At 41.2% G+C, this 16,626-nt stretch overlaps 2 protein-coding genes across 2 annotated transcripts in view; one reads left to right on the top strand and one right to left on the bottom strand.

Moving 5' to 3' along the window:
- LOC138372043 (protein O-mannosyl-transferase TMTC4-like) overlaps nt 1-10,249 on the bottom strand; it is a 208,919-nt gene extending 198,670 nt beyond the window's left edge. Inside the window, exon 1 of the mRNA XM_069337162.1 lies at nt 10,148-10,249. The gene's annotated coding sequence lies outside the window, so the exon portion shown is untranslated. The remainder of the gene's footprint in view (nt 1-10,147) is intronic.
- Nucleotides 9,709-12,136, top strand: LOC138371091 (uncharacterized). Its single transcript, XM_069335779.1, has 2 exons — nt 9,709-9,719; nt 11,005-12,136. Exons 1-2 carry the CDS (start codon nt 9,709-9,711, stop codon nt 12,134-12,136), a joined length of 1,143 nt encoding a protein of 380 aa, XP_069191880.1.
- Nucleotides 12,137-16,626: the final 4,490 nt, after the last annotated feature.

Below are 16,626 nucleotides of genomic sequence, written 5' to 3'. Positions count from 1 at the left end.
TACAAGTTACGTTTTCTATGGGTAACTTGTGGGTAATACAGCTATTATCTGTATGATTATTAAATGGTGTCGGATTTTCCGACATAATTCCCCAGGGGGCTGCTCACGGGTCGAAGTCCTATTAGAACAGACGAACACCGATACTCCTCCTTCGAATTATTAGATTAATCACACATTTGTGCGTCTGTTCGTACAGGACGGATGCCCCGTACTAGAGTTGCAGGGGTTAGAAGTCTAATGCGATTTCATTTCCCTGTCAACTCTTGAAAGGCTAATATTCAAGCCTTATTACATATTATTTAACCCAGAAGACTGGATGTGATCAAGTACTACAGTCAAGTATGATTCAGGGACTGCAGTGAGATCAGTGACATTAGATATAACTTGAAGTTTCTTCAGGTAACTGGTCACTGATATATAAACACTGAGGCCCATGGAATACATCTTGATTAAATAATAAATGTATCAAATCAGTCATCAGATTTATTGGGGTTTAATTTAGTTAATTGATTCAGAGGATTGAATAGCTCATCATTAAAGTAAAGTATGGTTCTGAGACTGCAGTGGGATCAGTGACATTGGTCGCAGTGACTTGTAGCTGTTTTAGGCTACTGTTCACTGATTTGCCACTGAGGCCTCATGAACTCATCTCCAGCTTTAAATGATGATACTAACATCAACCTCTGTTGGTATAGTCAGCTGTAATCTCCTTAGTATAATGCTACTGGAGAAATATAATCAGCTGACAAATTTAGATTTCTATTGGTATTGTTTATCTGCAGGCATAGGTCTCCTCAGGCTTGATACTGGGCCTGAGAGTAATTTACCTCCTGCAGAGTTTAACATGGTTATACCCTGATATTTAGTAGGGCTACCGATGAATTGATGGTAGTAGTCTGTCCCCACAAGGACAGCCATTTGGCATTTGATTTGCTCAAATTTACCTGCAGCTGCTTGATAATAGCTTTCCAGGTCAGCATAATCAACTGTTGATTGTTGTGACAAATCTTCACATTTCTTGATCTGTCTTGTTAAGTGGCCTTTAAGACCTGCAAGGGTTCTTTTCATTCTCCCTGCATTATCCATACTGGCTAGTTGGTGAAGCCTTGTGGGGCTTGTACTTGGGCTGCTCATAATACTGAACAAGCTCTAATGGTAGCCTAGGGTAAATTCTGAACTCACTAGGCAATAATCCTACCTCTACTAGAGGTTAGCACTTAAAATTAATACACATTATATATATACAATCATACACACTAATGATTTGAGTGATAAACCAGTGTCACTGGAAGTACCTTTAGGTTAGCTCTTCTATATCACCCTAGGATGGTAGAGACACTAATTAATCACTCAAAGGTGTAATGATCATAAGTAATTTATTATATATACAACTCAACTCGAGTTGATAAAAATTACACCCAAAATAGGGTCTGGACCATTCATTAATGGTGTTAGGTTGTTCAATATAGTACAACTGACTATTGTAATAATGGGACTAGGATGAACAATAATAGTTCAACTAGTCATATCCTACCCTGTTGTGGGTTGGCAATTAGTAAATATTATACTGTGATCACTAGTGCAATATATATTAAATAATTCTCTATTTGGAGAAATAATATACACAATTATTGATAATAGCCTCTTAATTAGCCTCTATGAAACTTCTAATATTATCTAGAAGTATTAAATGTTATTAGTGACCTCGCGAAATAAAGTCCACAAAATTCGTGGATAATCTCTCGCGAAATGTAACACCACGAAATCCGTGAACAATATCGCGAAGACACAGTCACTAATTAGGCTGGCTTCTATATTAGCGCTGTCATTTCACGAAATAACACGCCACCAAATATCTGTGGGTGTGCATGAAACCGCTGACGAAGCTGAACTGGGCTGAGGGAGGCTCCTGAGCTCCCTCGAGGCTACGCTGCCGTCTTGACTGCAGGCTTTGTTTAAATAACACTGCACTAGTTTATTTAATGAATCCACTGGTTAACTGGTTCATCCGGTACTAAGATGACCAAATGTGGGTTCAAAGGATCAAATAATCCGTCATCCGGTTTGAAGATGACCAAATAATGTGGGAACCGACCTGTGAGATTTATATTTATTTAATTTATATGAATTTATATAGAATTTATATTTACGTTAATTTGTATACTTCGATAGCAATTTGTATAATGTTAAGTGGACTGTATTTCTGCAATAATCTCAATCTCACAAATCGATCCTCTACACATTAGGGGGGTTTATTAAATTAATATATATGCAGCCAATCAAACTACAGTAACTACATACATTGAAGAGGTTCCTTATCTTATAGTACAGCAGGTTAGTCCACCAGGTATAACTAGGGTGTAGACACCAAATTATCCTCTTTGAGGTAGCTTTCATCACCCAGGTAACTGGTGCACAAACTCTTCCTCGTCTTGACCTGTCAAAAGGGCGCTAACTGTGAAGCCAGAATCCTATATATGACAAGTTATATCAGAGAAAACACTATACAGTACATGGAACATTGAAGACCTGGCTTAATTACCTTTAGTTTGAGGCGATTTCGCGATCTAACCGGGTCACCCTATATCCTGACATTAATGGCCATAAATGAATGATAAACGGGTTTCGGATAGACACTTAACTTGAATTTGTAGACAGCGTGTTGAAAAATGGTACACCTTTGGTTTCCATAACACTACGTCCAAGTAAATTTAACAGGAGCCGAATTTGCTCCCGTGTGAGCCTCTGGTCTAGTATAAACAATGGCTGTTTAACACTCCATCCTATTGACGTTACTGGCCGACATTGTCCAGAATGATAGGAGCCGAATTTGCTCCACACGTCTCGGAGGTGACACAACAATGGCTGCCTCCTTCCTCCCTCTGACGCCTGGCCTACTTTGTCCAGATTTCAGAAAGTGATAGAAGGGTCACATTTACTCTACTTTAATATTGATAATTAAGTTAATTTATATAAGATGTTTTTATGATGGTAAAGTCCAAAGACTAATGTATTTAAGAACAATTCCCAGCAGAATAGCTGGTGAATTATAATAGTATGTGGTGATGATATCCCGTTTTCTTTAGACGGTAATTCCACTACAAGTTACGTTTTCTATGGGTAACTTGTGGGTAATACAGCTATTATCTGTATGATTATTAAATGGTGTCGGATTTTCCGACATGCTGATTTTCCAGGAAAACCCAATAATATCAGACTTAAAGCTTGCCCCTCTCATTGATGATCTTAAGAATACTAACAAGAGATAAGAAGTACTCTGCTCCTGCACCCACCTATGTATAAGATGATGGGAAGGAAGAGGAGGATGGGCTGCGAGGGAGGTTGAGAGGTACAGTAAAGTATTTAGTAAGTGGCGGAACAGAGAGTATACAGGAAGAGGATGGGCGAGCAAAGAATATAAGAGAACGAGAGAAAGGTAGAAATAGTACTAGAATATGAAGAAATAGGAGTGGAGTAGAGAAAGAATCTGGGTGAGGTTGTTGGTTTGGGGTAAGAAGAAAACAGAAATAGGGAAAGAGAGAGGAAGATATATATATATATATATATATATATATATATATATATATATATATATATGGTGATAGAAGCTTGAAATGTATCTATCAATATGAAAGGCATATATACATGAAAGAAGTATCAAAAAGTAAAGGATGCGTCCAAAATAGAAAGAATGGTATACGTGAATGCAAAATACAGTGAAAGCACAGTGTATAACAATGAAAGCAAGGTGTATAGCAATGAAAGCAGTGTCTAAGATATTGAAAGCGAAGTGTATGACTCAAATGTGTGTGTAGGACTATATCACAATCTTACTGAAGTAAATGAATGATTGATTAACAGTGAAAGAACGCTGTTTATCAATGAAAGAAATATGAATGATATTGAAAGGAAGGTGAATGAAAACAAGATGGGTAAATATTTGCGAAAGCAGTGGCGCAACAGTGAATAAAGTTATTAAAAGGTAGGAGACTAAAATAGATATAACCATAAAAGAAGTTTTATCCATGAAAGAAGTTAGATCCATGAAAGAAGTTTTATCCATGAAAGAATTTATAACAATGAACGAAGTAATAACTACGACAAAATGTATAACAATAAAAAAGTTACGACAATAAAATACATTATAACTACGAATGAAATTCAAACAAATAATGTTATGACATTGAAAGAAATAATAACAATGAATGAAATTATAATAACAAAAGAAAAGGATCTTTGACAGTGAAAGAAGATTTTGTAGCCATGGTATCACAGTGTGGGGGGGGGGGGGAGGGTGTCACAGTGTGGGGGGGGAGGGTGTCACAGTGTGTGGGGGGGGGGGGGGTGTCACAGTGTGTGGGGGGGGAGGGTGTCACAGTGTGGGGGGGGGAGGGTGTCACAGTGTGTGGGGGGGGGGAGGGTGTCACAGTGTGGGGGGGGGAGGGTGTCACAGTGTGTGGGGGGGGAGGGTGTCACAGTGTGGGGGGGAAGGTGTCACAGTGTGGGGGGGGGAAGGTATCACAGTGTGGGGGGGGAGGGTATCACAGTGTGGGGGGGGAGGGTGTCACAGTGTGGGGGGGGAAGGTGTCACAGTGTGGGGGGGGGAGGGTGTCATAGTGTGTGGGGGGGGGGGAAGGTGTCACAGTGTGGGGGGGGAGGGTGTCACAGTGTGTGGGGGGGGAAGGTGTCACAGTGTGGGGGGGGGGAAGGTATCACAGTGTGGGGGGGGGGAAGGTGTCACAGTATGGGATCTGTATGTCTCTAAAATAGACAGGAAACCCACTTCTTGTCATAATAGACAGGAAACCCACTTCTAGTCATAATAGACAGGAAATCCACTTCTAGTCATAATAGACAGGAAACCCACTACTAGTCATAATAGACAGGAAACCCACTTCTAGTCATAATAGACAGGAAACCCACTACTAGTCATAATAGACAGGAAACCCACTTCTAGTCATAATAGACAGGAAACCCACTACTAGTCATAATAGACAGGAAACCCACTACTAGTCATAATAGACAGGAAACCCACTTCTAGTCATAATAGACAGGAAACCCACTTCTAGTCATAATAGACAGGAAACCCACCTCTAGTCATAATAGACAGGAAACCCACTTCTAGTTATAATAGACAGGAAACCCACTTCTAGTCATAATAGACAGGAAACCCACTTCTCGTCATAATAGACAGGAAACCCACTTCTAGTTATAATAGACAGGAAACCCACTTCTAGTCATAATAGACAGGAAACCCACTTCTAGACATAATAGACAGGAAACCCACTTCTGGTCATAATAGACAGGAAACCCACTTCTGGTCATAATAGACAGGAAACCCACTTCTGGTCATAATAGACAGTAAACCCACTTCTTGTCATAATAGACAGGAAACCCACTTCTAGTCATAATAGACAGGAAACCCACTTCTAGTCATAATAGACAGGAAACCCACTTCTAGTCATAATAGACAGGAAACCCACTTCTGGTCATAATAGACAAGAAACCCACTTCTAGTCATAATAGACAGGAAACCCACTTCTGGTCATAATAGACAGGAAACCCACTTCTTGTCATAATAGACAGGAAACCCACTTCTGGTCATAATAGACAGGAAACCCACTTCTTGTCATAATAGACAGGAAACCCACTTCTAGTCATAATAGACAGGAAACCCACTTCTAGTCATAATAGACAGGAAACCCACTTCTAGTCATAATAGACAGGAAACCCACTTCTAGTCATAATAGACAGGAAACCCACTTCTTGTCATAATAGACAGGAAACCCACTTCTGGTCATAATAGACAGGAAACCCACTTCTTGTCATAATAGACAGGAAACCCACTTCTAGTCATAATAGACAGGAAACCCACTTCTAGTCATAATAGACAGGAAACCCACTTCTAGTCATAATAGACAGGAAACCCACTTCTAGTCATAATAGACAGGAAATCAAATTCTATTCAAAATAGACAGGAAGCTCACTTCATGTCAAAATAGACAGGAAGCTCACTTCATGTCAAAATAGACAGGAAGCTCACTTCATGTCAAAATAGACAGGAAGCTCACTTCCTGACAAAAATAAACAGGAGCCACTTCCTATAAAAATGAGAAGGAAGCCGACTATCAGTCAATAGACAGGATGCCCACGTCTAATCAATAGACAGGAAGTCCACTTCCAATCAGCAGGTAGCCCACTTCCAGTCTGTAGACAGGAAGTCCACTTCCAGTCTGTAGACAGGAAGTCCACTTCCAGTCAGTAGACAGGAAGTTCACTTCCAATCAGCAGGTAGTCCACTTCCAGTCAGTAGACAGGAAGTTCACTTCCAATCAGCAGGTAGTCCACTTCCAGTCAGTAGACAGGAAGCCCAGTTCCAGTCAGTAGACAGGAAACCCACTTCCAGTCAATAGACAGGAAACCCACTTCCAGTCAATAGACAGTAAAGACCGTCATCATTTTTTAAAGAAAATCTCTATAAAGCAGAGAGGATGGTTACGGAACATTAGGTCTGCTGTCTGTGCTCTTCTGTAATTCCAATTGAGGAAGAGAAACGTAATAAGAGGCGACGAGTCACAATAACGTGGTTGAAGTATGTTGACCAGACCACACACTAGAAAGTGAAGGGACGACAACGTTTCGGTCCGTCCTGGACCTTTCTCGTTGGACCGTCCTGGACCATTCCATGAAACGTCGTCGTCCCTTCACTTACTAGTGTGTGTGGTCTGGTCAACAAACGTAATAGGAGTTTTCAAGAAGCAGTAAACAATTCTGTGATATGATAGACTCATTACAGGACTTGTGAAGTACACATGGGACTCCAGCACAAGCTGGATCATTACTGGCAGTAACTGGAGATTGATTCTGCAATCCCCTACTGATAACAGCACGATCAGACATAAACAAGAGCAGCTCAAGCAGGTGCAGCAGGAAGACCAGAAAGCAACAGCAGCAACAGAGGGCTCAATTGAAGCAGAATCAAAAGATGAGACCAACTGATGCAACAGCAAGACCACACTCAAGCAGCAGAGTGCAACTACTGATGCAGAAGCAAGACCCAACTCCAGTAGAAACAGGAGCCAACTAAAGCAGCAGCAGAAGCAGCAGTAGGGCTGTGTGTAAGCAGGAAAACTTACTGTAACAAGGGCATTAGACTCGTTGCTTGATCACTGAATGCCCTCAACTTACACCACCCTCACGTCACCCACACCGCACCAGGAATACACCTTTTATCAAAATCTCGCTTGTTGACTAACAACCCGAATTTTTCTTAAATTTTATACTTACAAAAATTTGTATCGGGTGATTAAGTTTCCATTACATTATATATAATTTGACATTTATTAGAGTTAAAATTAACATAGAAATTTGATCAAACCTAACTTAACGAAATCTAACATAATTGAGTCAGTAATTCATGTCTTAAGTATTATTGGAATAAACAAAAGATCTCTCTCTCTCTCTCTCTCTCTCTCTCTATATATATATATATATATATATATATATATATATATATATATATATATATATATATATATATATATATATATATATATATATATCAGGGGCACCACCTCTGGTGCAATTGCAGGGACCCACATCCTCGAAGAAGAAAACAAAGAGCATTCAGAGAAGATCTTGTGGATTCTCACTGAATACTTTAATCTTTTCCTCTCCTACCACCCCTATTATTTTTTTGTATGTTTTATTTTATTTTTTTGCAATGCTACAGTTTACAGAGAACACACACACGTATATATATATATATATATATATATATATATATATATATATATATATATATATATATATATATATATATATATGTCGTACCTAGTAGCCAGAACGCACTTCTCGGCCTACTATGCAAGGCCCGATTTGCCTAATAAGCCAAGTTTTCCTGAATTAATATATTTTCTCTAACTTTTTTCTTATGAAATGATAAAGCTACCCATTTCATTATGTATGAGGTAATTTTTTTTTATTGGAGTTAAAATTAACGTAGATATATGACCGAACCTAACCAACCCTACCTAACCTAACCTATCTTTATAAGTTAGGTTAGATTAGGTAGCCGAAAAAGTTAGGTTAGGTTAGGTTAGGTTAGGTAGGTTAGGTAGTCGAAACACAATTAATTCATGAAAACTTGGCTTATTAGGCAAATCGGGACTTACATAGTAGGCTGAGAAGTGCGTTCTGGCTACTAGGTACGGCATATATATATATAACTTTTTTGACACTCAACCCACCAGGGGACTCGAACACTGGCCAACAAGGTGGCATTTGCATGCTGTATCCACTACACCATACTTCAAAGCCATAAGAGAGGTAGGAATTCTGGGGTATTTAACCAACCAGAACTCCAATCCTCTCCCAGGCAATGAGATAGTGTGGGACCTCTGATGCTCTTTCATCGATTCCTGTTATATGGGAAAACTCAGTGCCAAATGCTTAATGCACAGACTACCCTATTCCAGTAGCTGAAGTTTATAACTTAGTTATAAACTTCAGGTACTGGAATAGGGTAGTCTGTGCATATATATATATATATATATATATATATATATATATATATATATATATATATATATATATATATATATAGATATATATATATATATATATATATATATATATATATATATATATATATATATATATATATATATATATATATATATATATTATAGTAGGTGGTATACCCGGTTGACCCAGTTACCCTAGCCCTCTTGTGTATGTGTTTTTCTGTCAGTCTCTCTCTCTCTCTCTCTCTCTCTCTCTCTCTCTCTCTCTCTCTCTCTCTCTCTCTCTCTCTCTCTCTCTCTCTCTCTCTTTGTGCATGTCTGACTCGGTGTCTCTCTTTCAGTCATTATTTTGTCTTTTTCTTGGTCCGGTCTTAGAATAAGTAAATGGATGAACATCTATTAAAGATCTATATTTGTCAACAATTTGCTCATTTTATACATAAAGCAAATATAGGTATATATATTTATATATAACTCTAATAGCAGTGTATAAACGTCTATATATAGCTAATAGAGATGTATGTCTAAATTACACCTCTTCTCTCTCTCTCTCTCTCTCTCTCTCTCTCTCTCTCTCTCTCTCTCTCTCTCTCTCTCTCTCCCCTCCCTGGCCTAGTTGGTAAAGCTTCGTGAGAATATTTTTAAATACAGTAGAGATATTATTACCATACCTGAATTGAAATTTAAGAAAATTTCGACTGCTATTAAAAATTAACTTCGATTAGGCAGTATGAATGAATAATCGGGTGATTTAGGTTAGGTGAATATTGCTGAGTTACTTTTCACTGAACATAAAACAAAATATATATCATAAGCTTTGAATCAAGTGTATCTATCAATGCACAATGCATCAATGAACAAACATTATCGATAATAGTTATTAATAAATAATTATTAATAAAGCTAGGGCTATACAATATATATATCACTCCATGGGTCACAACAGGGATTCTTGCACGAATATTTTATATATCTTATGTTCATTCTTACTTAAGAATAATGTTGACAAATTAGCTTTAAAGTCAATTTTACACATTTTAGGAGGTGTAATAGATTTCGCCTCCGAGGATGCTAAGGAGTTCTTTAACGAAACGCGTTAGGACCATTAGGAATGTTAAATGAACTCTGAATTGCAATTTTTGTTTAATTTTCTTTCTCAACGAAAAAAACATAAGAAATCGGCATGCATGAAAGGTTAGCCATAAAATAGGTACAAGAGTCAACAAACCCTGAACCTATTGATGTCCCATTTCCTGCGGAAGTGTTCTGTCAAGAAATACGTACAATTTCCAATGCTGACTTGGGCATTGTATAAGGATTCGTGCACAAGTAACCCCTTGGGTGGAAATAGAGATGTTGCACATTGCATGAGGACTGGTTGATGTTTATGCTTGCATGTGTTTCTTAATCACAGTTGCGTTCATTATTTATGTTTAATTTTCGTTTGTAAAAGACCAACGCCTCACTTTAACCAGAGATCAAATGGAGAACTAAAGAAAAAACGATAAAACATACTAATAACATTTTAAGAGTAATATCTCGAGCAGTAACACGAGAGCGAAGAGTTTGTTAAACAACACGTCGGCAATAACAAGCGAATGAAATAGAAAGTGGGAATTTACTTGTAAGCACTGTAAGAGTGTACCACCAAGACGGTATACACAAGGAGCGCGAATGGACCGGTTGGCAAGCGTCGCCTTGCGAGGTGTTGACGAGACCGTGGCGGCCGCGTGACTGAGCCGCGCCGGGACGGTCCACCACCACCTCCTGACCCCCACACAGTTGCCAGCTGTCCCCACCTTACGGAGGTCCACACCCATACACCATCACAGGCACGTGTGTGTGTCGGGGGGGGGGGGGGGGTGGGGGGAGCGGGCAGGTGTGTGAGGTGATCTATATAAGGCTATTAGGGTCTGGAGTCATTTCACAGGCGACGCCATTATTTACAAGGCGATGACCAAGAGCTGGAACTCATCCTCCTCGAGCCAGATTCACGAAAGCACTTACGCAAGTACTTACGAACGTGTACATCTTTCCTCAATCATTGACGGCTTTGGTTACATTTTTAAACAGTTTACAAGCATGAAAACTTCCCATTCAACTGTTGTTATTGTTATAAACAGCCTCCTGGTGCTTCGGAGCTCATTAACTTTTTAATAATTGTAAACAAAGCCGCCAAAGATTGAGAAAAGATGTACAGGTTCGTAAGTGTTTGCGTAAGTGCTTTCGTGATAGTCCACAGAGGGGCAGCAACATAAGGGTTAATAATCCTAAACAATCTTAGTTATTTTATTCGATCATTTCATATGTGAATGAATACGCACATGGCGCATGAATACACATATATACTCTATTATTCAACAGTGATATTTTCTTCTCCACTCCCCCGTTTTCTTTGTACTCGGGGTCTCTCATAAAATGAATTTTGTTACAAATGGAGAGTTATAATGAATAATTAGAAGTTCATCTCGAGCCACAGAAGAGAGGACACGGGAGGCGTTGTCTTTCTCACTCGCCAGACGCCCGCGCTACAACCCGAAGCTGTGGTGAGCCACGCCACAAACGACTCTGAAGCTGTGGTGAGCCACGCCACAAGCGACTCTGAAGCTGTGGTGAGCGACGCTAGAAGCAACTGTGAAGCTGTGGTGAGCGACGCCACAAGCGACTCTGAAGCTGTGGTGAGCCACGCCACAAACGACTCTGAAGCTGTGGTGAGCCACGCCACAAGCGACTCTGAAGCTGTGGTGAGCCACGCCACAAGCGACTCTGAAGCTGTGGTGAGCGACGCCTCAAGCAACTCTGAAGCTGTGGTGAGCCACGCCACAAGCGACTGTGAAGCTGTGGTGAGCGACGCCACAAGCAACTGTGAAGCTGTGGTGAGCGACGCCACAAGCGACTCTGAAGCTGTGGTGAGCGACGCCACAAGCGACTCTGAAGCTGTGGTGAGCGACGCCACAAGCGACTCTGAAGCTGTGGTGAGCGACGCCTCAAGCAACACTGAAGCTGTGGTGAGCCACGCCACAAGCGACTGTGAAGCTGTGGTGAGCGACGCCACAAGCAACTGTGAAGCTGTGGTGAGCGACGCCTCAAGCAACTCTGAAGCTGTGGTGAGCCACGCCACAAGCGACTGTGAAGCTGTGGTGAGCGACGCCACAAGCAACTGTGAAGCTGTGGTGAGCGACGCCACAAGCGACTGTGAAGCTGTGGTGAGCGACGCCACAAGCGACTCTGAAGCTGTGGTGAGCGACGCCTCAAGCAACACTGAAGCTGTGGTGAGCCACGCCACAAGCGACTGTGAAGCTGTGGTGAGCGACGCCACAAGCAACTGTGAAGCTGTGGTGAGCGACGCCACAAGCGACTCTGAAGCTGTGGTGAGCGACGCCACAAGCGACTCTGAAGCTGTGGTGAGCCACGCCACAAGCGACTCGGAAGCTGTGGTGAGCGACGCCACAAGCGACTCTGAAGCTGTGGTGAGCGACGCCTCAAGCAACTGTGAAACTGTGGTGAGCGACGCCTCAAGCAACTCTGAAGCTGTGGTGAGCGACACCTTAAGAAAGGTGTCGCTCATGGAGATGCAGACGGCAGTGAAAGGGAAGGTACTCCACTGGTAAGGGAGTACCTAAGCAACAAAAGACAGCAAGTCACTGTGAGAGGGGGGGGGGGAAGGTCTCAGAGTAGCGAGGTGTCACCAGTGGAGTCCCACAAGGATCAGTCCTTGGACCTATGCTGTTTATTATATATGTAAATGATCTCCCAGGGGGAATAGACTCGTTCCTTTCAATGTTTGCTGATGATGCAAAAAAATGAGGAGTATTAAGACAGAAGACAGTATAATGCTAGAAATGACTGCTAAATGGCTGCATCACCTTGCATTTACTCATGTAAATGTAAGATGATGAAACTCAGCGGAGGAAATAAAGGGCCAGACACTGGATACCGAATGGGAGAGGACGTCCTTCACGAAACAGACAGAGAGAAAGATTTAGGAGTTTATATAAAGCAAAAATCTGTTTTCTGAAGTGACCATCAAAAGAATAACATCGACGGCGTATGCGAGGCTGGCTAACATCAGAACTGACTTCAGAAACATGTGTAAGGATTTCTTCAGAGCCTTTATACCACATATGAAAGACCAATCTGGAGTATATGGCCCCAGCATCGAGCCAATACCTTGTCAACCACATGACGGAGCTGGAAAAAGTTCAGAGGTATGCCACTAGGCTAGTCCCAGAACTAAGAGGCATGAATTACGAGGAAAGGCTGCATGAAATGCACCTCACGACATTGGGCGACAGAAGAGTAAGGGGAGACATGTTTAATACCTACACAATTTTCAAAGGAATTGACAAGGTAGATAAAGATAAACTATTTAACACGGGAGATACGCGAACAAGGGGACACTGGTGGAAACTGAGTACTCAAATGAGCCACAGGGACGTTAGAAAAAACTTTTTTCCCTCTGTCCCTTTGTCCTTTTGTCCCTCTGTCCCCAGAGTGACAATGAGCCAAAGCTCAACCCCCTCAAGCACAACTAGGTGAGTATACACACACAGGTCAAGCAGGATGGTAAGACAACAGAACAAAGTTGGAGGAGAGGAACAAGACGAGCCATACATGGAGATGATTGCTCATGCATGGAAGGAAATCCGGGGGAAATTGACAGACATGAGGGAAAGTATAAGTAAGCTGCAGATAGAACTAAGTGCAGTGCAAGAGAAGATAACAAAAAAACTAAAAACAGGCCCTCCTGAGACTCTGGCCCAGGTAAACAACCTCCAGGTAACAGGGGATGTAGCACCTGTGCTGAAAAACTGAGGAGCCTCGATGCCATGTCCACAGTCAAGGAAGTTGTAATGAAAGCAGTAACTTCACAGGAGGCAGCTAGATGCACGAGACAGCTAATGGAAAGGAAAAAAGCTGTAGTAATTGTAGGTATTAAAAAGGTTCCAAGCAGGAAGAATGGAGGACTAAGGACAAAGCTGCTGTGTCAGGGATACTAAAGGAGATAGGAATGGAAGGGGGGCTGAACGAGACACAAAACAGTTTTTTCCAGATTGGCCAGGTACAACAGAGACAAAAAGCGATTGATCAAAGTAGTATTAAGGAACGAGGCCATCAAAGAGGATATCCTAGTAAAGATGAGCAAACGGAAAAATGCAAGGAATTACAGAGAGGTATACCTTCATAGGGACATGACCAGGGATGAGATAGTTAGGCCAGCAGATGCAAGGAAAAGGCGCAGAGAGAGGGAAGAGAGCCAGGGATCAGCCTCCATCCCAGCACTCTCAGAAGGGAGTGGGGAACCCCAATCTAGGAACCCCAAAGGGGACTGCAACACCCTAACCCACCACCCCAAGCCCCCCCCCCCATCCCACCTCCAGCACATATCCTTCCTTGCCCTACACAATGCCCACCATATCGCCCAAATCCTTCCTCCCGCCTTATTGCGAGTATCCCCCTGCCTTCCCATCCCCTGGTTTTCTTCCTACCCCAAGCAGGCCCAGGCAAGACCTAAACCCTCCATTTTCCTACTCTTACCCCCTCCAAACTCCTGTCAACATCACCACAGGAGGGCGTGCCCTCACCCCAAGCAATCACTGCCCCTCTACCCCAAGAAGATAAAAATCATGTCCATGTTTGCTTCCTGTCCCAAGCAGACATGGACAAGACCTAAACCCTCCATCCCTCACCCCACCTCCCCCTGAATCCCTGGCAACTACCTCACAGGAGGATGAGCCTACCTAAGTAGCTATGCCCATTGAACAACTTCCTACACTTGAGGGAAGGGAGGGTGAAAATGGATATATAGGAAAGTAACTTAAAGGTAATGTACTCAAACATCGATGGGATTACCAATAAAGCTAGTAAACAGGCAGAAAGGGCGCAAGAAGAAGAAAACCCAGATGTAATAGGACTCATGGAAACAAAATTGTCAGGAGTCATAACAGATGCAGTGTTTCCAAAGGACATACATATATAATAAGAAAAGAAAGGGAAGGGAGAGTAGGTGGAAGAGTGGCCCTGCTGATAAGGATGGACTGGAGATGTAATGAGATGGAAATTTCGGGCTGTGATGGGTTCAAAGATTACATAACAGGAACTATGCCAATGGGTGGACCTAAGATAATAGTTGCTGTCATTTACAACCCTCTCCTAAATGACAGAAGATCCAGACAGAAGTTTGATAGGAACAACAACGCAACCAATAATATAATAGGGAGAGCAACTTCAGTTGCCTGCAGGAATGGCTCCAAACTCTTAATCATGATGATTTCATCCATGGAAAGATAGACTGGGAAAATGGGGACTCACATGGAGGTGCAGATACATGGAGAGCTAAACTCTTGGAAGTGGCAACGAGAAACTTTCTGAGCTAGCACGCCAGGGAACCCACAAGAATGAATGGTAATGACGAACGAGCTTAACTCGAACTGATATTCACCTTGAATGAATCAGATATAAGGGAAGTCACATTTGAGGCCCCCATATGAATGAGTGACCACAGCATTTGAGTATTTGGTGGAGGTAGGGATAGCCTATCCAAGGATGGGATCGGAAGGAAAATGACTAAATTACTAGAGAAGAAAATACGACGATATGAGGAACTTTCTAATAGAATACCATGAGAAACAGAACTCAGAGAGAAGTAAGTAATTATCAAAAGAAGGCACCCAGGAAGGCTATGTAGCACCATCAAATGTGTGGAATAATCAGAGGGCGCTAAATATCCAACCTGTCCTCTTAAAAAGAACGTCGCATTTGGCCGTTTGCCCGTATGGCCGAATTTGGACGTAATTTGAAAATGAAAAAAAGATGAAAATAAATTTGGGATTTTTTTTCAACAACAGTAAGTTAAGGGTCCTCTGATAGGTTAGGTGGGCAGGAAATTCTCATAAAGTTTCAAAACGTTATGAAAAACGTGAACTTAAAGTGTCCTCTTATAACCTCTGCGCGTAGGCCGGACGACTCAAATAGAAAACGGAACAGAACGTCACTTTTGTGAGTCGATTTCATTTCAAATTACGTCCAAATTTAGCCATATCGCGCATACGAGCTAAAAGTGACGTTATTTTTAAGAGGACGGGTTGAAATATCACCAAGGATGCCAATACGAGAACAGAAACGCATAAGGCAAACGATATCAAAAGTATCCGATTCACCAAGAATTCTATCGAGAGAAAACAAGACACACGCTTGTCCTAGAAGTAAGGACATTCAACAGGGATATACACTACTGTAAGAGGGACAATGCAATTTGGACAATAAGGAGCAGGGCACCGCTCCATTAAGTGACCGTGAGTTAAGTGTGTATGGCCAATATGCAACCCGACAGAGCCGTTTCCCATCGCCAGTTACGGTGGTAGGAGGACGGCCATGAGGACACACTACTCCTCAGAGTGCATGAGTTAGTTTTTTAAACTTTGTTCAATGTCAACAAATCTTTTTTGACTAGTTTTGATCTATTTATGCTATATGAAAAGGGCTGCAGTTGTTCCAAGCTTCAGTCCTGCAGCTTAAACAGAAAGGAGATTTTTTTTTTCAACGAATATTACATATTTTCAGTAAGTTACTATAACAACACGTTTCAGATATTATCATTCTATGACACTTTTCTGACACATTAGCATATAATAAAGCATCTGTCACCGCGGATTTTCTAAAATACGTTTAGTTTTACTAATACATATATTCAAAATTCCCCACCAAAATATATGCAAATATATCATGTTTATTGCTATTATAAAATCAATAAATGAACTTAGGAAAAAACGCTGACATCAGAATTTAGAGACATAAACTTTACATATAAGGTGTAAGTTTCATGTAAATTGAATAAAAATGGCAGAGTAGCAACTCCGTTTATGTTACTTGAAAAATAAATCCTTAAAAATTAAAGTCTAAGGTGCTGACATCTGTGGCTAAGGTTGACATCAACTAATTTCCTCCAAAATTGCCATCCTTACAGATAGGCTTACGTGCTGTCAGGTGAATAGGTTTCATGCAAATCGTCTGATAAACAAATAATTTTTATAAAACTAATTATTATTATTTTTTAATATGTGCTACTGTGAAAGCTGAGAGTCATAGACATGATTTCAGT

The sequence above is a fragment of the Procambarus clarkii genome, chromosome 4 (assembly GCF_040958095.1).
Source record: "Procambarus clarkii isolate CNS0578487 chromosome 4, FALCON_Pclarkii_2.0, whole genome shotgun sequence".
NCBI lineage: Eukaryota > Metazoa > Arthropoda > Malacostraca > Decapoda > Cambaridae > Procambarus > Procambarus clarkii.
This window is presented reverse-complemented; position numbering and strand designations above follow the sequence as displayed.